The sequence below is a fragment of the Carcharhinus amblyrhynchos genome, chromosome 5, assembly GCF_965287045.1.
Source record: "Carcharhinus amblyrhynchos chromosome 5, sCarAmb.v2.hapA, whole genome shotgun sequence".
In the NCBI taxonomy this organism is placed as follows: domain Eukaryota; kingdom Metazoa; phylum Chordata; class Chondrichthyes; order Carcharhiniformes; family Carcharhinidae; genus Carcharhinus; species Carcharhinus amblyrhynchos.
In genome coordinates, this window is record NC_137328.1 from 45,569,311 (window position 1) to 45,592,705 (window position 23,395).

General features: G+C 41.4%; 1 protein-coding gene across 4 annotated transcripts in view; it reads right to left on the reverse strand.

Moving 5' to 3' along the window:
• Window positions 1-23,395, reverse strand: part of dock8 (dedicator of cytokinesis 8) — a 233,198-nt gene that overhangs the window by 50,224 nt on the left and 159,579 nt on the right. For 2 of the 4 annotated variants that reach the window (XM_080188722.1, XM_080188721.1), the window contains exons 21-26: window positions 20,907-21,071; window positions 15,864-16,039; window positions 13,181-13,276; window positions 5,489-5,584; window positions 2,314-2,463; window positions 247-360 (exon numbers count right to left, since the gene is read on the reverse strand). In XM_080188722.1, coding sequence (XP_080044848.1) covers window positions 247-360; window positions 2,314-2,463; window positions 5,489-5,584; window positions 13,181-13,276; window positions 15,864-16,039; window positions 20,907-21,071 — 797 coding nt within the window. The remainder of the gene's footprint in view (window positions 1-246; window positions 361-2,313; window positions 2,464-5,488; window positions 5,585-13,180; window positions 13,277-15,863; window positions 16,040-20,906; window positions 21,072-23,395) is intronic. The other 2 variants (XM_080188724.1, XM_080188723.1) reach the window with 1 other exon arrangement.

The following is a 23,395-nucleotide window of genomic DNA, read 5'->3' on the forward strand; positions in this document are numbered from 1 at the left end:
CAATCCAAAATTACCCATTGAATAATTTCAGATCAACATAATAGGCATTTGTGTACCAATATTACAAGGTGTCATTTCATGAAACACATGATTTAGCATTTGTTAATGTTCAGAATTTGCTAAATATTAATTGCAAAGAATATAATTTGTGCATTAATTATTGCAACGTTGTTGTGAAGAATATATTTTATCTCTTTTTTTTTACATTTTTATGCCAGAAATACAACAGAAGATGTTTTATTTTACCTGGCAGCAATAATTTCTAATGAGATTAAATACAAAGCCACGATCCATGAGGGAAAGAAGGTCATGCAGGAAAAACGCCAAGCTTATGTTGATCTTTTCTGCTTGTTCAGCTTCCTAAGATGAAAAAAACAAAAATCAATATTCTCAACAAATGTCTCTGAAAGTTTCAATGGTTTTTGTGACATCTTTGATATATTTACGAAGTTAATGTTTCAATCACCAAGGCCTCAATATTAAGGAGGAAGCAAGAAGGATGAGGGAGGTCATAGTAGAGGTCGCAGAGCTGGGCAAGGCTGAGGAGCTGGAACCCCAGCCTGGTTCAATAAAAAGGCCTCACTTGAATAATTTTGGGTAGAACTCTTGCTAAACAGATTGACTGCCTGCCTAGTGAGCAGGAGGACCCATCTGGGGATCTGTGGTGTTCGTCCCTGGCAGTCAGTACTGGGAGGTGGCTCCAGGGTATGACTGGATCTGGAGGGAGACAAAAGCCTCCTTTTTAGGCCCGAGGGGAATTCGTGCCTGTTTCTCCTGGCCTCCAACTTGATTTTCAAGTTGGCTGACGACACCACCACAGTGGTTCAGACCTCAAACAATGACGAGATGGAATACAGGAAAGATGCAATGACAAAGATCTTTCCCTCAATGTCAACAAAATGAAGGAGATACTCATTGATTTTACTAAGTGTAGTGGAGGACATGCTCCTGTCTACATCAATGGAGACAAAGTAAAAATGGTCGACGACTTCAAGTTTGTAGGTGTCTAGATCTCCATCAACCTGTCCTGGTCCCCCCACACCGACACTATAGTTAAGAAAGCCCACCAATGCCTCTACTTTTTCAGAAGACTAAGGAAATTTGGCATGCCAGTTATGACTCTCACCAACCTTTACAGATGCATCATAGAAAGCATTCTTTCTGGTTTTATCACAGCTTGCTATCACTCCTCCTCTGCCCAAGGCCGCAAGAAACTACAAAAGGTCATGAATACAGTCCAGTCCACCACGCAAACCAGCCTCTCCTCCACTGACTGTCTACACTTCCCACTGCTTCGGAAAAGTAGCCAGGATAATTAAGGCCCCCACACACCCTGGACGTACTTTCTTCTGCCTTCTTGCGTCAGGAAAAAGATACAAAAGCCTGAGGTCATGTACCAACCATCTCAAGAACAGCTTCTTCCTTGCTGCTGTCAAGACTTTTAATGGACTTGCATTAAGTTGATCTTTCTCTACACTCTAGCTGGAACCCTACAGTCTGCACTCTCTCCTTTCCTCCTCTATGGTAGGTTTTGTAACTCAATCACAGAATCTACAGTGCAGAAAGAGGCCATTTTGCCCTTCGAGTCTGCACTGACAATAATCCCACTAGGTTCTATCTCCACAACATCCTGATAATGCCCCTAACACAAAGGAGCAATTTAGCATGACCAATCCTATAGCGCACAAGAAACAATACTTTTCACTGTATACTAATACACGTGATAATAATAATTGAAACCGAAATCAACTGAACAGGAGGGTAGAAGATGCTGATCTTCCTTAATTAGTTATGGCAGTCAACACCTCCCACTTTAGATCTGCTGCCAGGAAGACAACTTCTCGGACCTCCTCACTCACTCACTCACAATTACGTTTAAGCCACAATGCTGAAGGTGAAGTTGGGACTTAACTTTTAAATACTAATTAGGTTCCCCCCTGCCTTTTGTAGAAGGCTTGTCATTGGCCCAGTTTGGGTTTGTAAACATTTAAACTGACAGGAATTCAACTGAATAAAAGCAACATTCTGCAGAAGAGTCATCGAGATCTGAAACGCTAACTCTGTTTCTCTTCACAGATATTGCCAGACCTGCTGAGTTTATGCAGCTTTTCCTGTTCTTATTTCAGAAATACAATTGGATTGCTTGATCCCAATATTTTAACCTACCCACTGACCATCTTGCACACCCCTGGGGCACAGTGGGGAAAAAAGAACATAACTGAGAATGTTAACGGTTTGACAAGATATTTTATCTTGGTGACACAGCCTTTTTATAAACATTTCTACACAAAGCACAGATGTAAAAAAGCTGACCTTTTGTTGTTTCACAAGAGTTGTGCCAATCTCTGCAGTAACAACATTAACAATAGTGGTGATGTCATCTTTGAAGCGATCTGAAAAGCGTAGTTTTCGGGATGAATCCTGCTTGTCCATCTGGAAAATGTACTGGGCCATGCTTTTGACCTTACATTCAGAACAAAAATGTTTTCTTGAATTATTATAAGAACATTTGTGAAATAACAAACCAGTAAAATCAGTAAGAACTAAGGAAGAAAGAACTTGTATCCATATAACCTTATTTAATCCCTCATGATGTTTGCAGTCAATTAATTGCTTTACAAATGTAGTCATTGACTTAACATGGGAAAGTTGACAGCAAATGTGTTAGTAAGTAGTCTCACAACACCAGGTTAAAGTCCAACAGGTTTATTTGGTAGCATGAGCTTTTGGAGCATTGCCTCTTCATCAAATAACAATGAGAAAATGAGCACTTTTTAAAAATGATATTGTTTAAGGGACAAATATTGGCCAGTTCATCTGGGACAACTCCTACTCTTCCACAAAATAGTGCAATGTGATTGTTGATGAGCAAAAGGAATGATGGAGTGAGATCCCTTTATGATTGTTAAAAGGCTGGTAAGTTCTGTTCTGTTGAGACAGGTGGACAGTGGAGGTACCCTTGTATTCTTGTAGAATGCTTTGCTGCACCACATTGAAAGCGTTCAGTGAGTTACTTGACCAGGAGTTGACCTCCAGCTTAGCAGACCTCAACTGGGATGGCATCAACTTCTAGAGATTTGCAACTGAACAGGAGTTTGATGATATTTGTCATTTCTAACAATGTGGGTGGGTCATTGGGAGTGCAACTGATGCTGACTGATTGCTTTTTCACTGATGGATGAAGGCCAATTGAGGATAGTTAAGAGTGCTCAGTTCACCTTTCTAAAATTTGGCCTTTTTCTGTGAGCAGTGTTGACCTGTTGGCACGAGGATTGATGATGAACCAGTGGACTGCAGCCGTAAATGAATTTCAGAGCATTGTAGAATCTCTTCCAGTCCTTGTGGTCTGCACATAACTGAAACTAATCTGGTTTCTGATTCAGCCAAGTGTTTTGCATCTCTCCTTGCAGTGGATCATTCTGCGGTTGTTTTGGCAGGCAGTGTATTTGGATGGCTTGTCATGGCAGAACACCCTATAGAGTAGATATTTCTCCTCCAGTAGTTTCTAGACTTGATTACCTTATTGTTTTCAAGGGCCTTGAAATCAGCAAAGTACATTATATCCCTGACGGTTGCCAATGCAGTTAATGTTCATTTTCGCTGCAGACAACTGTCTCTCTCTCTCTGTCAAGATTCCTTTATGACCCTTGTTTGAGCCTCAAGATATTGAGATGCTTCTGGGTCTTCATGGCCTGTGGGTACCTCATGGGGATAGATCTTGATATTTAATTTTGAAATGATAAGATGGTAACTAATCCAGCAGTCTGAGCCACACAAGGCTTTTGTTACAGGCACATCGTCCTGTCCCTCTGCCCTTGATGACACCATTGATTATATGCCAGAATGGGGCTGCATCTAAGATGTCTCATTGCGATTAGGGAGCTGTGAAACTGTGTTGGCGATTAGGAGCTTATGGTCAGAACACATCTTCAGCAAGGGGAAACCATGCTGTAACAACTGCCCACCCTGTTTTTCCAAATGACCCCCTTTCCACACATGGTGATCTGAACCAACTCTTGAGGTCACTGAGATTGATTAGCTTGTTTGATTTTGGCATTGAAGGAGTGGAGGTCATCATTGGATTTATCCTTGACTTCAGTGTTTGCCAAGGTAGGAAGATACATGCAGATCAGGGTTGCTTGCCCTTTGCCATGCAGGGAGAGTTTAAACACCATTATAGACAAGATCGTTCACAACAGCAAAGCTTCCACCAGCTTCTACCACTCTTCTTTTCCAAGGCCACTCCAAAAGAATGTGTAACCTGCAGCAAGTTCCTTGAGTTGATTCATCCCAGTAAGGCTAATCTCACTGAGGGCAGTGACCTGAAAGCTGTACCTATTCAGCTCTCTACCTACAAGTGCAGTTCTCCTTTTGGGTCTGTCCACTGTGGTATTCTCCATGAGGGTGTGTATATTCCTGCACCAGAGGTGACTAGGACACCTTTACTTTCTTTTTTTGAAATTGACTTACAACTGTGCTGACGGGACCTCTGCCAGCTATGGCCCTGCTGGCCAGCGAGGTGGAGTAGATTTGGGCACCTTTTCTAGCCCTTTGTCATACTAGGAAGGTGAGCAGCATGGTCCTAAAAAGGGTGGCTTAGTCGTTGAGCAGGCTGCCAAGTTCAATTTCTGCTTTCATCCAGTTAAAAAAAAAACTCTCTATGGCCTGAGACCTGTGTTCAGGTTCATGGCTACATCGCCCAATGAATCCACACCTAGTATTCGCCAGTCACTACAGGGTTTGAGAAAGGCAGGTGATCCATGACAAATGATCGAAAGATGATAAACATGCCTTCATATACAATTACATTCCAAGACTTCAGAAAAAGGCACGCAGCTTTGCCACAGATTCAGATGAAACAGATAAGCTACAGTAAATAAAATATAGTGATGGAGGCATGAATCATAGTAAAATTCCAAAAGAAAAATTGGGAATTGACAAAATGGAGGACTGTGGGAGAGAAAGAACAGTGAAAAAAAATAACAGCACAGTGGCACACTGGTTAGCACTGCTGCCTCTCAGCTCCAGGGACCTGGCTTCAATTCCGGCCTCAGGTCACTGTCTGTGTGGAGCTTACACATGCTTCCAGTGTCTGCGTGGGTTTTCTTCCGGTGCTCCTGTTTCCTTCCAAAGTCTAAAGATGTGCGGGTTAGGGTGATTGGTCATTAGTGTCAGGGGTCTAACAGGGTAAATACATGGGGTTATGGGGACAGAGACTGGGTGGGATTGTTGTTGGTGCAGGCTTGATGGGCCAAATGGCCCCCTTTTGCATTTTTAGGTTTCTCTGATTCTATCTGGTGCAAAGCAAACTGGTAGGGAAAAATGATTGGATATCGAGAGAAAACAGAGAGAGCTACAGATTTGCAGAGAGGAATTAAGTCTAACCAGATAATCTGTGACACGAACTAGCATTTTCACAATACATCTGTGTGAAATAGTTTACAATGACACCAAAAATTAGTTTCTAATAAATTGTAAGTGGACATACCAAAAGCTCAAAGAAGAACCAGGCATACTTGAAGACATTCTCTCTCACCATTCCTGTACTCACGACCATCTGCAGTGCTAGCTCTTCGTGAAATTGCTGGATAATAATGAGAAGCAAGATTTTACTCAACAGGTGCAGACAAAAGAATGACCTTTTTAAAAGCCTTTTATAGATTTGTCAATTCCCACTGCTTTCCCTGTACTTGAAGGTAGCGACAGCTGCAGAAAATTATTGAACTTTGTGTCATCAAATTCTAACTCTCCTTATTAAAGATTGCAATAGTTACGAAAGGCACCTTGGCTGGAATTACCCAGCTGTTCACGCTCCACCGACGCAGCAAGCGAGGACGGAGGATTTGGTGCTCAGCCAGATCTCCATTCACTGCGGCGAGACCAGAGAATCCTGATAGTGGAAAACTCCCCTGCCCCATATGTTCAGAAATAATTGATCTCTATTTCAATCCTTCCCTACTTCTTTAATGAGGCAAGACAGTAATTGACAAACAATTTTAAACATGCATAAGATGTTTTTATATTATTGTGCCTTCAATCACTGAAGAATGTTCACTGTATCCTACAAATCAGCATTTGTTTATGTGTGTGTAAGTCGACAGTGATATTGTGAGTTAGGTAGCGTTAGAGATTTTTTATCATGGTAGCTCCAGGCTTCATAATGCCTTCAATCTTTCTGCAACCTCCAGCCCATCTGTGAGTTAAAAAGGGCCAAATAGTCTATAGGAGAAAATATGAAAATTGTTTTTTCGGCATCGGCCTATATTTTCCCTTCATCTGTGCACCTCAGGCCCTCTGTTACCTTACTGCCACTCAAACTGTGGGAATGGGCAGTCAGGTTTCTGAAACAGTGTTATGAATGCTGAACTTGGAGAGAGAATTATCTTTTAAAATGCATCTTTTAACTCAAAGTAAAACCAAAAATGAAAGGAATGAATAATTAGGATTCCTGGTAGACCCCTCAGTTGAGAGAAGTACTCAAGTGACTTCAGCTTGTCATGGGCATGGGAGAGAAACTTAAATAGAAATCCACTGAGATACCGGGTGGTAGTTTATAACCCAGCTTTTCACAGTCCTTCACACAGCAAAGGAGAAGCTGCTGCTGAGATGTATTGGTGAAAGACTTCTGCTGTGAAAAAAAGCAGAGAAAACTGTTAAAGACCAAGCAGGATGGTTTTGAGTGTTCAGTTTCTGTTCAAAGGAAGGGAACAGAACAGGTGAGGCTCTTGAAGATTTAAGGAATTGAGGAGTCATCAGGTTGTGTCTTGCAGGTGATAACCACAGCTGAAAATTTCAGGCAAAGTGAAATGATTGTCAAGGGACACTGGAAGTTCCAACCAGACGTGACGGAGAGAGCTGGAAGTAACTTTGTAACTGTTCCTTTAGTGTTCCTTATCTGCCAGAAATGTGACGTAAAGTAAACGCATTTTATGAGACTTATTTTGGTTAGATTGCCTAACTATTGTGAAGTGAATCTTTTTCTTTTGTTTGTATCAATTGTTTAATTAATTTTTGATCTAGATTGTTCTTTGACTTTTACTGACTAAATAAAAGTCAAAGAAAATTGCAGCACAGAAACATAACCTTTGCCCTCCAAGCCTGCACTGACTATGCTGCACATCTGAACTAAAATTTGCTGCAGTTACAGTGTTAAAAAGTGAAATCTTCTCCAGCGGTTTATTTCAGATGGCTGTTTGGAAAATTAATCTTTCTTTTAGAAAGTTACTGATCTCTATAGGTTCATAAGAACAGATAAATTCAGAAAAAGCCCAGTATCCTAGTTTGAGGAACTGGTCAGAATACCAATTCTGAACTCACTAAACCTCATCCAATAATCAATTTTCTTCCAAGATCTGGTTCCATTGCTTCTTTGTAAGAAAGAGGTGTAATAACTCTATAGTTTGATCATTCCACCTGAGTACCAGTCATATCTATTGCTATTATGTCTAAAATAATATATATATTATTAATTCATGAGACATGGGCATCACTGGCTGACCAGCATTTATTGCCATCCCTAATTGCCTGAAGGCAGTGGAAAGTCAAGCACATTGCTGTGGCTCTGGAGTCACATGTAGGCTAGATCAGGTAGGGACGGTAGATTTCCTTCCCTAAAACACATCAGTAAATGAGATGGGTTTTTCTGATAATCAACAATGGTTTTGTGGTCATCAGTAGATTCTTAATTCCAGATTTTTTTACATTGAATTCAAATTCTACCATCTGACGAGGTGGGATTCAAACCCGGGTTGCCAGAGCATTAGTTGGGTTTCTAGACTAATAGTCTAGTGCTAATACCACGAGGCCATCACCTTTCCCATTTAAGCCCACTTTCAAACAGAAGCAATATATTAGTTGGAATTTTGGTTAACTATCAAACTCGTGTGACATAACTTACCACAAAAGATACGATGGGACAAGTCCAAACAGAAATGTTGGGGCTATTTGTGTTGACTGTTGTCTGATAATAAAAGACTTTAGTAAAAAGTCTGACAACACTAGGTTTTAGTCCAACCGATTTATTTGATAGTAAACTCACAAGCTTTCGAGGGGACTCCCTCCTCAAGCTTTCGAGGGGACTCCCTCTTCTTTCCCCTTGAAAGCTTGTGAGTTTACTATCAAATAAATCGGTTGGACTAAAACCTGGTGTCGTCAGACTTTTTACTGTGTTTACCCCAGTCCAACGCCGGCACATCCACATCAATAAAAGACTTAGCATGACATTAAATGCAGTCGGCCTGACAACTGACCCTTTCCATTTATGTTACCAGAGGAAAATGGATTGAGCGATGTGATTAGATCTATGAATCCTAGTCCTTTAGCCACATGCACCAATTGTTAAAATTCACCATGTGCCTTTAAGCAAGGGGTGCACATATAGAGAAGGGAAGAAAATTAATCTGTGGGGAAAGAGATTGTTATTAAAGCAAAACAAACATTTGGAGTGTGTTCAAAAGGAAGACTGCCACACAAACAACAAAGGAGACAAAGGAGTGTAAGCACCAGTCACTTGTGAATTAGTGATTTTAATACAGGTACACATTTAGGACTGTAGCATACTAGTCCATTCACTCAATAGAATGTGTTGTTACTAGAAAGCAAATATTATTAAAAATGCACTAATTTTCTGTTATATCATAGGTATGAGGAGCAATCATGCTTGTGACCTTTGAGTACTGGGAAAGGAGCCAAATGGCAAATCAATCAAATATTATTAAATTGGAAAATTGATTGGGACTGAATCATAGAAATTTTCCAGAATTGTTTTCAGAATTGAACATGTTCATGTGTTGCGACAGGGAAACATGTTTTGTCACGCATCCCTGACCTCTAATAATCTCATACAACAAGCCATCCACCACTGTTTGTCCCATCACCACCCTCCTTTGCCTCGTCTCACCATCACTTTTGTCATTCAATTCCCCTGCCTGCCACCCCATCACAGAGCTTCCCTTTTGTTCTTTCTCACTCCTCATTGGCCTGCCTCTGTTTAGAACCTGTTGCATCTCTAACTAATTGTAACTCTGATGAAATCTCATCAATCTGAAACATTATCTGTTTCTTTCTCCACAGAAACTGCCAGATCTGCTGAGTCTTTCCAGCATTTTCTGTTTTTATATAAGCCATTTCCTACACTTGGCTGTATTCATAAAGTTTGCTGGACATGTCATCAGAATTAATTTGTGACAAGGGCATTGGAAGGTGACAATCAAAATGAAAAAACGTGGCACAAATTTACAGGAAAACATTTTATTACGTATATTTTAACACTAGGACGTGGACGATGAGATAGACATTTATAACATAGAAACAGGCCCTTCAGCCCAACTTGTCCATGCCACCCAGTTTTTATCACTAAGCTAGTCCTATTGCTTGCACTTGGCCCATATCCCTCTATACCCACCTTACTCATGTAATTGTCTAAAAGTTCTTAGAAGTCAAAATTGTACCCACCTCAGCTTTTGCCTCTGGCAGCTCATTCCAGAAACTCACTAACTACCCTCTGAGTGGAAAAATTGCCCCCTGGACCATTTTGTATCTCTCCCCTCTCACCTTAAGCCTATGCCACCTATGTTTTAGACTCCCCTCCCTTTGGGAAAATATGTTGATTACTAACCTTATCTATGCCCCTCATTATTTATAGTCCTCTATAAGATCATCCTTAAGCCTCCTACACTCCAGGGAAATACGTCCCAGTCTATCCAGCCTCTCCTTATAACTCAAATCATCAAGCTCTGGTGGCACCCTAGTAAATCTTTTCTGTACTCTTTCTCATTTAATAATATAAAATCAGATAAATGGATGAGAACATATTGAATAATGGAGCAAGATTGAGGGACTTAGTGGCCTACTCCAACTCCTGTTCTTAAGATAATGGTTGGTCTGATTGTGACCTTTACTTTTCTGCCTGAGCCCCTGTAACCTTTGACTCCTTTGTAAATCAAAAATCTGTCTCACTCAGCCTTAAATATATTCAACAACTCAGCCTCCACGCATCTCAATGGAAGGGAATTCCATAGATTAATGACACTCAGAGAAAGAATTCCTCTTCAGCACCAACTTAAATAGGAGAGCTTGTATTTTTAAACTGTGCTTCCTCTAGTTCTTGATCCTCCAAAAAGGAAAAACACCTCCTGAACATTTACTCCAAGGTCCCTCAGAATCTTATATATTTTAATAAAATCATCTCTTATTCTTCTAAACTCTATTGTATGTAAACATGGTCATAGAATTCCTATAGTACAGAAAAAAGCCAGCTGGCCCATCAAATCTGCACCAGTAATTTAGCATGGCCAATTGACCAGTGCTGCACATCTTTGGACTGTGGGAGAAAACTATAGCACCCAGAGTAAACCCAAGCAGACATGAGGAAATGTGCAAACTTCACACAGCCACCCAAAGCTGGAATCAAACCTGGGTTCCTGGTGCTGTGAGGCAGCACTGTGCCACTCAATCATTTCTTATTCCCCTTCATCCCTAGTATCAACCTAGTGACTATTCTGTGAACTGGTTCAATGCAAATATAGCCTCCTTCAGTAAGGAGACAAAAACTGTACACAGTACACCAGGGTACAGTCTCACTGAGGCCTTGCACAGTTGTAGCAATACTTCTGTACTTTTAAACTCCACCTCCTTGCAACAGTGGCCAATTTGCCTCTCTACTTTCTGTACCTGCAACCTTACTTTTTGTGATTCATTTACAAGGACACTGAGATCCTTCTGCACTGCAGCCTCTCTCTCTCCATTTAAACAATATTCTGTATTTCTATTCTTCTTGTCAAAGGGGACAATCTCACATTTTCCCACATTATTCTTCATCAGCCAATTTTTTGCACACTGACTTAACCTATTTATATCCCTTTGCAGATCTTTGTATTCTCTTCATGGCTTACTTTCCTACTTAGCATCAGCATATTTAGCTACAACATAACTGGTCCTTTCATCCAATTCATTAATTATAGATCATAAATAGCTGAGGCTTTGGGACTGATCCCTGTGGCATTCCACTAGTAACAGTTGCCAACCTGAAAATGATCCATTTATCTTGACTATTAGTCAGTCTTGACTCTCAATTTTATGTTGTTTAGCAAGTCCTCTATCCATGCTCATTTATCACCCCCAACATATAAGCTCTTATCTTGTGTATTTAATTGTTTATGTGACACCTTACTAAATGCCTTTTGAAAATGCAAATATATCCACTGCCCTACTCCCACTTTCCCATTGACCTGTTATATCCTCAAAAGAAATCCAAGCGATTTATCAAACATGATTTCCCTTTCACAAAACCATGTTGGCTCTGTAGCATGTCTTGCTACTCCCTCTTTCATCATGGATTCTAGCATTTTCCCAAGGATAGGTGTTGGATTAACTGGCCTACAGTTTCATGTTTTCTGTCTCCCTCTTTTTTGAGCAAACCAGTCACAGTTTTCCAATCTGCTGTGTCCTTTCCAGAATATAGGCAACTTTGGAAGATTATAAACAATTCATTCACCATCTCTGCACTCAATTCTTTCCTATGAGATCTTTAATTAATCCTGTCTCATACCCAATACCAAGTCCAAAGTAGCCTTATCCCTGGTAGGTTTCAGAATATATCAAACTCGGTATACACTCTTTCAACTCACCTTCAGGTTACCTTTGTCAATTTGATTTGATGTGCTCCTACGATTACTGTAGTACCTTTTTTGCAAGCCCCCGTTAATTCTTGATGTTAAACAATTATTTAAGTACACACTATAGTGCTTTTCATTTGCACCCCAAATATTACTAATTTAGACATGTTTTATTGATCTATTTATGTTCATAATTCTATTTCATAATTTCAACTCTGTTAATCTATGCTGCTATGGAATGAACAACTCGGCAGAAAGTACCTCAGTGTAACTCTAACTCAAAAGGGTAAAGAAACAGGCCTTTTCAAATTGTGAAAAAAGCATGATGTGATTAGCACAATTGAAAAGCAAGAGGAATTTATTTAGTGCAGACAATATTTACTTCATTTGGAAAGGAAATAAAATATTATGTACCCTGAAAAGATTTTTGTTAAATATAAATAACCTGCAGAAAGATTAGAGTTTGTTACATGTTGCGGGGAATGTCCCACTCGCCATGAGAACTGTAGTGGGTGGGGGCGGACCATGAAAAAGTCCCTTGATCTCAGGTGGGATTTTCCAGTTTTGTGGCAAGTGCGGCTGGAAAAATCACATCTGTTGACTATTTTGTGAGAGAAGGTTCAATTAAGATCTGGTGACAAATAACTGAACAATTGTACCTATAAGGAGTCTTTGTCAATACTTTCTAATGAAGAATGGCACGCAGGTCAGCTCTGCATGTTGAAGAAAATGTGTAGTGGCACTTGAGTTAGTGCCTTCAATGCTACAGCTGCATGCATTGTCCGCAATGCTGCATTGTCAATCTTAGCAACATGGCTATGTAGGGCCAGGCACTTCCACATGAAGTGGAAGGTGGGCCCAGCAGGCAATCTGCTCCTGTCCTTCAAGTAGTTGCCTCAGGACAGCATGTAAGTCCCTCTAATTTATGTAACTGGTGTTAGCTGAAGCATAGCACTTGGATGCAATGAGAGAAGGCAATAAAATTTCTACTCACACTTACATTTAAAGTAAAATATGAACAAATCAAACAACAGCTTTGTCCAATAATTTAAATGAATTATCTTGTAGAAATCAAATTCTTGAATTAAAGTGATGGTCATATTTTATAAGTATTTTGTCATAAATTATAAATGAATAATAAAAATATATCTCTAATGTTATTAATGTTTAATGTTATTTGGAACGGTCATGTGATGATTTCTTAAACATTCCTTTTGTTAATTTTCTTTAGGGATTGAAACTGGTTTTGTTTAAATATGCATGATCAGTAATTAAAAATTAATTGTTTAATGTTTGCTGAAATATGTAGCTTGTTTGTGCATTAGTAATATTTTCTGACATGCTTTTTGTGCCAAGAATCTTGATACAAAAGCAATGAAAGGCCTTTTCAAAAAGGTAAGATATTCATTGAAGTCAAAAATAAATAGAATAAGTTGCCATTTTAAATTGTTCATTAGCAATGAAAACCAGAGCAAGGCATACATGGAACAATTATTTGCATTTGGTTGTAAAGTGCTGTGCTGCCAGGTGTAACAAACATCTCTTTGTGCTATGTGGCAGTCTACCTTTTTGGTTGATGATCGTCCCACAGAAACAGCGTTGTGGAAGTAGCTGCTGACTTCGACATAGGAAGACATCCGAACGCCACTTCGATCCATCCCCTGGAGTGAAAGGTCCAGGACAAAGTAATTGCACAGGCAGGGAAAAGGTTACATTGAGTCAAAGAATGGTCACCTCACAGGAGGCCAATCGGCCTGTCACATCTCTGCTGGCTCTCTGAAGGAGGAAATTCACCTTGTAGCACTCACCCGCCTCCTGCACAACTGTCCATACATGGAACTATCAACCTCCTCTGGAACTCTTGAAATGTCAGAGGAGATTAATAATTCCAGGCATTAGATTGTCATGATATTAACTACTGCTTGTATTTACATCAAAGCTTTCATGTAGAAAAAGGCATTACAAAGACATAAGAAAACAATGAACAAAATCTGAAGGGCAATTAATGCCCACTGTAGGACCTCATCTCGTCAACATTGCTATTAACCCAGTGGCGGGTGGGATGTCACCATACAGGAAGAATATCAAGCAAACAGGTGCGTGTAGCTTGCAGGCTCCCAGGAGGTCCCCTTGTACAAAGGCACTCAATACATCATCAAGGGATCTAACGTTGGGAAAGGGGGCGCCTGCCAGGAGCCACCGCTTGCTTTTGCTTCCTCCCTCCCTAGCCCTGCACCTCACCACGCAACACCTCTCCCATCATCACTCACCTCTGGCCTGGGATCAGTCATGATCCTTAGCCTCAGGTAAGTGTCATGCCAGCAGCAATCACTGCCTCCCTGGGAGCACTGCCATTCAATGGAGCTGCTGGTCTTCATGAGAAAAAGATTTACCCACCAGCCTGTTGGATGCTCCCAAAAAGAGGCAGCATGGGGTTCTCTTTGACTCTCCAGTTAATGATTGCAACTTCCGTCAACTCCACAAGATTTGGCTCAATGGGCGGCAGAAATCTCTTCTCAAAACAATTAATGCTAGATCAATAGGTAATTTTGAATCAGTGATATCTCGATATTTATTAAACAAAGGGATGTGGAGTAAAGGCAGTTATGTGGAGTTAGGTTGCAGATGAGCCATGATCTCTTTGAATAGTGGAACAAGCTCAAGGTCCTAAATGTTTTGATGTTGCCACGGAAGTTGAATTGAGCAATGGGAGAACAAGCAACAATGTGGTAAAGGTGAAGGCAGCAGTCTTGCTCTTCCTGGCTCCACAGAACTGTAATTACCTGAGTTGATGACCATGAGGGTCACTGAGTCTGATAGGCCTACATCTGCCACACTCACCAGGAGCAGACTGTCCAGAGAGGGGCTTTCCAAAAGACATGCTGCCCTTCTTGGACATGTTTAAGAAATATGTCTGAAAAATGGGTGCAACAAATTTAGCGGAGGAACCAATATCTGTAAAGATATTGTCAGTTTCAGTGCTAAATTGGTATGCTTCACATCCAAACAAACATGGCAATGAATACCAATCCCAATGTCTCCTTCCAGACTTCCTTGAAGTAAAAACCCTTAGTTTAAAACAGGGAACAAAAGGTGTCTGAGAAATATGGATAGGTATGTTCCCTTGACAGCATTTAGGATACAGGAAAATTCAACTGCATCTGTTTCCTTATGAATGTTATGTTCTCCAGCTATTATCAAAGCACAATCAGTTTTCATGAGTAGGGGCACTGAAGGTGAAACATAATTAAAACTGAAAGGCAATTGGATGAAGATACTAGGGGAGCAATCTTACCTGCTCATCCTAGCGGTCGATCGGCGTGGCAAGCCAGTAAGATCGTGAGAGAGATGAAAAACTGGGTTTGCGCCCAAGTTTCTCAGCCTCTCATGATGATTGCCAGCATGATCAGCCTCATGTCTGGGAAGGGCACAAAGTTGATTTTAATATTTAAATATTCACTTAAATATTATTAGTGAGCTTGGGACGGAATTGTCCAGGCTCCCTTGCCTTAACTGGTGGAGGTCCTCAGCGGTGAGAATCATAATGGTTCCCAGCAATGGGGACCTAACTTGATGGCCTTGCCAGTGGGACCGGAGGCTGTTGAGGTCCTCTGGGTGGTCAGGGGCAGGGGAGGGCAATGCCTTTTGGACAGTGACAGTTTGGCATTGCCAGCCTGGCACCCTGGCACTACCCACTAGGCACCAAGCAGTGCCAAGGGGACGTTGTGCATGGGGAACTGCACACTTTGCAATCAGGAATCATCACAGCAGATTGACCAGGGCAGGGAGGGTGGATGGGGGTGAACTGAGGCCATGATTGGAGGGGGGGGGGGCGGGGAAATGTCAGATACACCCAGTGTACTAACTGAGTACACTTTGCACAGTGCATTGGGGTGATCTTGTGCATGCATAATGAGTCCTCTAGCATTATACCCCTTCTACTTGTGTGAGTCATACTTTGCCTCGTTATTTTCTCTATGTGGTATAAGATTTGAGTTTTTCTCTCTCCAAAAAAAGGGTGTGATTCTGTCCCATTTTCACAGTCGTTCAGTACTTAGAATATTTTGGTGAGATCGCCCTCCCCAAGAAATGAGTGACAGATTGGGATAAAACTGCATATTGAGATGATTCAGTGTCTGAATCAAACAGCAAAGGGATTAGTTTGTCTCCGTTCCCTTATGTCTTTAGAAAAAAAAAATTTCTAAAAAAGTTAGTTAGAATGCAGTTTCTCAAATTTTAGTACCATACCTTTGAAGATGTAAGGTTTTTAACTTCTTCATCTGCTAAAGCCTGGGTGCCTGCAATATCAGGATTGCTGCTGCTCAGGACACGGGACTGCAACAGTCTGGATCCCACATGGGCAGCACTGGAACGTCCCACCGTATAATAACGACTCTCTGGGCAAATTGGAGCTGCTACTGGAACTGAAGAGAAGTCTTTGTCAGCATAAACATCACATACAGTTCAATCATACCTGGGCGAAGAACAAAGGACAAAACCAGGCTTGGATCCAGACAGACACAAAAACATCACGTCTGAACCAGTGGGGATTGAAATATGTAATAAGCACGCCTTTGTTAAATTTAATGGACAAAGTTTTTATGGAGTATTGTTGTGGTGCCAAATTGGCCAAACATATTGCTCTCAACAACTGGTTGGCTTTTCCACATATACACACTGCCAATCAGAAGCCGGGCTTTTACATGTCGCTCTGTGAGCTGCAGGCAATGAAAACAAAACACTGGAGAAAGGACAGAGTGCCAACTTCAAAATATCTGCCAACAAGTGTCAGCTTTTAAGATGTGTAACAAGGATTATAAATGAAAACCTATTGTTTCAGATCCTCGAAATGAAAATCTAATGTTTCAGATCTATTTGTCAATCTTTTCTTGCAGCCATGCTGTAGAAGGGAATACACAGATAATGCCTTCATACAAGTCTTATACTGTTTCCAACAAACTAAAGGCAAAAGCAAAAACGTCCAAAAAAATTTGGCAGGCTCCATGGAGCATTAATCTTGCCGCCACCCCCCGCCTCGATCTGGCCCTGCAGAGTTTTTAATCCAGCATCTCAATACAGCTACAGGTCTGTATGAGTTGATGGACTTGAGCAACCCCTAATGGCTGAACACAGCTATTCGGATTGTGCAGTTAAGAATTTGTGCCATGACTATTTTTAATAGAACAAAGCTGTCAGTTGCTTCCGTGAAACGTAATTGTCACATCCAAACATCTGGTGCCAGCTAGCCTTTGTTACCTTGTCCAAATAGCTTTCTGATTGGGCCTAAACAGGACATGATGGCTGGGTGTACAACCAGGAATGCTATTACAGAGGATCCAACTCCTTCTTGTTTGATGTGCGGATGTAAGCACTTTCCAGTATGGCGTACTAGTAAAGAGCAGCAGGGAAATCTCATAACAAGGGTGCTGGTAAAATTGTGGAAAGAACAGGAACAGTCTCATATATTGTCCAAGGTCACTGTGTAGAAAAAATACGGATCATTTGAGGAAGAGTTGGGCTTGATTCAGAGGGCCAACAGGTGTGTCCTGCAGTGGACCTGTGTTTGCCAGCTACTGATCCAGGGATTCCTGCAGTCAATGTGGAACCTGTGGTATCTGAAGTGAGGAGGTGGAAGCTACTGAGGAGGAGGTTGACCCCAGATTGATGAATTTGCCTTTTACGTCTGCTGGCCCGGACTCTTTACTCACTGAATAATCCAGTAGTGAATTGAGATGTCCTGCCAGAGTCCGGAAGTCTCCAGACCAATTGACTTTGTGAATGAACTTTTTCCTTCTGGTTATCCCTAATGTGTTATTGTGTCATGTTTGCCCATGTTTAATGGTGTTCCTTTTGTTTTCATTCATTGGTGGAGTCAGCTGCTGGGGCGGGGGGGGAGGGGAGAGGAGTGAGGTAGAATGGCCCCTTTAAGGGGGCAAATTTTGAGGGCCATGTGATTGGGCTGGACCTATGGAGAGGCTGAATGGGAAGGTGAAAAAATTGGGAGCATTGGCACGTGTCCTGAGATCGGCGGGGGGGGGGATCCTCACTTGGAGCCAGGGAGGAGAAGAGATGAACTGGGAAATTAGAGGTCGGTGTGTCAGTGGTAGGGAAACTATTGGAAAATATTTTGAAGAAAAGAGTTAATCTCCACTTGGATAAGCATGGGTTAATTAGAGATAGTCAGCATGGCTTCGTCAGGGGGAGGTCATGCCTAACAAATTTGACAGAACTTTTCGAAAATGCGATCGAGTGTGTAGATGAGGGAAGTGCAGCTGATGTAGTTTATATGGATTTTAGCAAAGCCTTTGATAAGGTTTCACATGGGAGACTGATTGACAAGATTGAAGCACACAGCATTCAGGGAAACCTGGTGACATGGATCTGCAATGGGCTTTAGTAATAGGACACAAAGGGTGGTGGTAGAAGGCTATTTTAGTGACTGGAGGCTGATGTCCAGTGGCATAGCACAAGGTTCAGTGCTGGGATCAGTATTGTTTGTTACATACTTAAATGGTATAGATGATAACGTGAGGGGAATCAGAGCAAGTTTGCAGGTGAAACCAAAATAGTAAGGTGGTTAATAGTGAAGAAGGAGAACATAGGTTACAGGAAGATGTAGATGAATTGGTCAAATGGGGAGAGCAGTGGTAGATGGTATTTAACCCTGATAAATGCGAGGTGATGCACTCTGGAAGAAGTAATGAACCAAGGAAGTATTTAATGAATGGGAGGACATTAGGAAGCTCAGAGGAACAGAGGGGTCTCGGGGTACTTTTTTCACCAATCACCGAAGGAGAAAGAGCAGGTGAAGAGGACAATTAAGAAGGCAGACAGACACTTGCTTTCTGAGGCATAGAGTGCAGGAACAAGGAGGTGACGTTGGAGCTGTATAAAATGTTAGTTAGGCCACAGCTGGAGTACTGTGTACACTCCTGGTCACCTCACCATAAGAATGATGTGATAGCACTCGAAGGAGGACTGAGGAAATTCATCAGGATGTTACCTAGGATAAAGCATTTAAGTTATGAGGAGAGACTGGATAGGCTTGGATTGTTACCTTTAGAGTAGAGAAGGCTGAGAGCAGGTGGGGGGGGACATGATTGAGGTGTGTGAGATTATGAGCAGTATGGACAAGGTGAATAGGAAGCAGCTGTTCCCCTTGGTTTAGGGGTCAGTCATGAGGGGGCATAGATTTAGGGTGAGGGCAAGAGAGTCAGAGGGGATCAGAGAACAAAAACTCACTCCGAGGGTGGTGGGAATCTGGAATGCACTGCCTGGTAAGGCTGTGGAGGCCACAAACTTTACAACCTTGCAAAAGTATTTGGATGAGCACTTGAAACATTATAACATTCGAGGTTATGGCACAAGTTCTGGAAAATGGGATAAGCACAACTTTTGTGGCAGTTATTGTTGGTGTAGACTCGATAGGCTAAAGGGCCTTTTCTGCACTGTAAGATTCTATGAATAAGAGTGTAGATTTGTGTATTAGTTCTGACAGATTCTTACTTCTTATATGTATTAATAATACATTTTTCATTGTTGAAGCCAAAATGAGTCACCTTTGACTTTGCTGCACATATCCTCAGGAGCCGCTGGCCAGCAGCTCCAGTAGCACCAACAGCATGCTAGTGGGCCCTGCTGGGACTGCAATCAGGACCAAGAAAAAACCCAATAGATCCCAGAATCAGTTGAGTTTGAGGTCTTGGAAGGGGAGGGTTTGGGCAGTTTAGGGAGGGAGCTGGGACAGGGAGTGGTGTGTTTATTAGGCGGATAGGAAGAAAGGTGTGTACTATCTTAGGGGGCACTGCCTCGCAATGCTCAAAGAGCACCCCCCCACCATGCCCTGCTCACCAAAGATATGACCCTCCTGCTTCTTCCCAGCCCTTTGGAAAAAATATTTTTAAAAAGCAGCCTGCCCACTCGTACCCAACTGCCCACTTGAATGCTGCATTTTATGATATGGATAGCATATTATTGAGGCCAGTTGGCTTGTTAGCAAGCTCCACTGACTCCTAATTATTCATTTATATATGGCGGGCAGGCTGCCGAGTTCAGCACCCAACCACCCTGCATATTATGCATGCGAGTTCAGGGGTGGTTGGGAATATGATGGAGTGGACAACTGCCCTATTTTACATCCTGTCCCCCCCATTCCCACTGAGAACACACCCAGTAGGGACATGTAAAATGCAGCCCATTATAATAACCTTAAATAAAGTGGCAAAGAAAAGCCTTCCCATTAGCTGCTGGTAGAAGGACCAGAGGACAGAGACTTATGTTTTTGGGCAAAAGATGCCAGGGAAGAATGTGAGGAAGAATGAGAGGAAGAACATTTCTTTGCAAAACGCATGGTAGTGACCAGGAACCCACTGCCCACAAATGTGTTGGAAGCAGAAACAAATCAATAACTTCAAAAAGAAACTGGATGGACATTTGGAGGAAATACATTTGTTGAGTTATAGGGATCTAGTGGGGGACTGGTACTGACAGGATTGCTCTGCAGGGAGCCAGTATGGATTTAATGAGTCCAATGGCTTCCTGCTGTGCTGTAAATTACTCAATGATTCTAAGAGTGGATTGAGCTTTTACGTTTCTAATGCTTAAAAAGAATCTGTTCAAATTTTGCAAGAGAGGGCATTAAAAATAATTTGATTACTATGTCCCCAGACCTGCATCATAGAATCCAAATTCACTTGGCCCATCGAATCTGCACCGAACATGATCCCACCCAAGCCCTATCCCCATAACTTCATGCATTTACCCTAGCTAGTCCCCCTGACATTAAGGGGCAATTTAGTCTGGTCAATCCACCTAACCTGCACATAGAATCATAGAGGTTTACAGCATGGAAACAGGCCCTTCGGCCCAACTTGTCCATGTCGCCCTTTTTTTAAACCCCTAAGCTTGTCCCAGTTGCCCGCATTTAGTCCATATCTCTCTATACCTGTCTTTGGATTGTGGGGGGAAACCGAAGCACCCATTGGAAACCCATATAAACACGGGGAGAATGTGGAAACTCCATACAGACAGTGACCCAAGCCAGGAATTGAACCCGGATCCCTGATGCTGTGAGGCAGCAACGCCAACCACTGTGCCCTTAAACTTATCACCCACATGAAGGCCCTCATAAAAATGATGGTGACGTAGGTGTCAGTGGCTGCAAGTGCTGCTGCACCTTCAGTTTCATCCCATTATCTTTCCCATTTGACTGACTGGTGTGATGCATCATGAAGTGACACAGTGAATATCTACTCTTATAGCTGTTAAAACAGAGAATAAACCAACACTTACCTCCTTTAGCTATCTCTTTCTGAGTATCTGGCAGTCGAAAAACATAATGTACATAAGACATCAGTAGGCAATTGCGTCCATGTTGATCCTTGCTGAGGTCAGGACTGTTATGAAGGCTGTTAACTATTGACACAACTGATTCAAATGTAAACTGGGCAAGATTGGCTGCAAATGAACAACATAGGCGTGTTTGAATCAATGAGATGTGACAATTGTAACTGTAATAATTTTCCATTCCCTACAGACCAAGATACAAGTTTAAAGTTTATTTATTAGTGTCACAAGTAGGCTTACATTAACAATGCAATGAAGTTACTGTGAAAATCCTGAGTCACCACACTCTGCGCCTGTTCAGGTACACTTAAGAAGAATTTAGCATGGCCAATGCACCTCACCAGCACGTCTTTCAGATTGTGAGAGGAAACCGGAGCACCCAGAAAAAAACCCACAACATGGGGACAACGTACAGTCTATGCATAAACAGTGATCCAGCTGGGAATTGAACCCGGATCCCTGGGCACTGTGAGGCAGCAGTGCTAACCACTGTGCCATTATGCCATCCCAAAAGATAGTTAAAAGACAGATCTGGAGAATTATGAAATGTTGACATGATAGTAAAATCCAGGATGTTAGGTACTTTCTAAGGCTGAGGCAATATGAACGGACAAAGAACAGTTACAACAATAATGGCAATAATAGCTTTAAAATTGTGTTTCAGACTGAGGGTTAAGCATGCTGGGAATCTGGTCAATTTATAGATTAAAGCCAGATGCAGGTTGTAAAGTTGCTGTGGTCTGGGAGCTGTGATTGAAGATTCCCAGATAAGAGAAATTGTTTACATTAGTGGAAACAGTGTCTCTTTGACTTATATGGCTGTTATTTATGGGACATGTTAAATTAACTAAATGCAATGGTATCATTCAAAAGTAATTTTTTGGATGTTTGAGCCACGTGATCGATTTCTGCTTACACAGTTGGCTGGATGACAGAGAATCTTTTGGAAGCGAGTGGAGAATTGTGGATAAAAGTCACTGCAGTCCTTTGTTTGGCAGTGATAACACGAAGAGACCAAACATCACAACAAGACTTGTACCCTTAAGGATGCTTCAGAGAACAAGAAGATAGATTCTACATTGAGGATATTTCTTGGCCAAGGTTTTCCGAAACTTGGTAGTATCTATTTTCAGTTAAATTGTTAAAATTGATGTTTAAAGTTGATATTCAGTTAAAGTGCAGTTTAAGACTACGTTCAGTTGAAAGTTGATGTTCAGTTAGAGTAAAAGTTTAGTGAAAATTTAATGAGTTGCAACTGTTTATGTTTGAGTTGGTACAAGAAGTGTTAAATAAAGAACCTGTTAAGTTACTGTACTTGTTTGTCTCATTAAACTGGAATGGTTGAAAGGTGTTTAAATTAAAGCTGTATAACAGGCAGCAACAGCAAATCCTAGATAAGCCTCTTGAAAACGAGGAGTAAAATGTTGAGCCATTACTTTCTCTGAACTTTATGAACCATTTCAACAATTATTATTCATTAAAATTGAAACTTTTAGAAAATAAATGATTTAAATATGATTGCAATGCAAGAGGAAAATTATTGTAATTATAAAAGCAAAATACTACAGATGCTGAAAATTGGAAATAAAAACAAAAAAATTCAAGAAAAACTTAGCAAGTCTGGCAGCATTCGTGGAGAGAGAAACAGGGTTAACATTTTGAGTCTGCATGATTTCTTCAGCACTGAGAGGGGGAAAGAGAGGAATAGGGACTATATAATGTGTCAGAGGGGATTGGAGCAAAATAGTTCAGAGACAGGCGACAGCTTAGGAGAGATCTAACAAACGCATATAGACAAAGGGAGAGTTAATGATAGTGCAAAAAATTAAAGATGATGCTGATAATAGCACAGCAGAATATGCTAAAAGCAGAACATGGGACAGTACTCTGTAAAAGCAAAATTTATGAACAAGTGACAGATGGCCCAGAGAGGGGTAGGGTGTGACAAAAAAAATGGCATTTAAAATAGGGATCAAGGTAGAGGAGAGACTTCACGATTTGAAGTTGTTAAGTCTAGAAGGCTGTAAAGTACCTAATCAGAAAATGAGGTGCTGCTCCTCCAGTTTGTGTTGGGCTTCACTGAAGCATTGCAGCAGGCCAAGGATGGCCATGTGGGCATGAGAGCATGCTAGTGAGTTGAAATGGCAAGCAACAGGATGGTCCAGGTTATGCTTGTGGACTGAGCAAAGAGGTTCTGCAAATTCAAGATCCAAACAGCTTTAATATTGGGCCACAATTTGACTTGGCAGGTCATCTAATGGGGCTGGATTTGATATGTCCCTGCCAGGTGTGCTTTCAGCAGGAGTACATATAAAATAAGTCAGGTGGCTAGCCCTTCATGCCCAATCTCAAGCTGATCCCAATAATATGTCAGTGGGTGGGTGCTGAAATCAGCAGACTGCTTGCCATATGTAAATAAATAATAGAGGATCAGC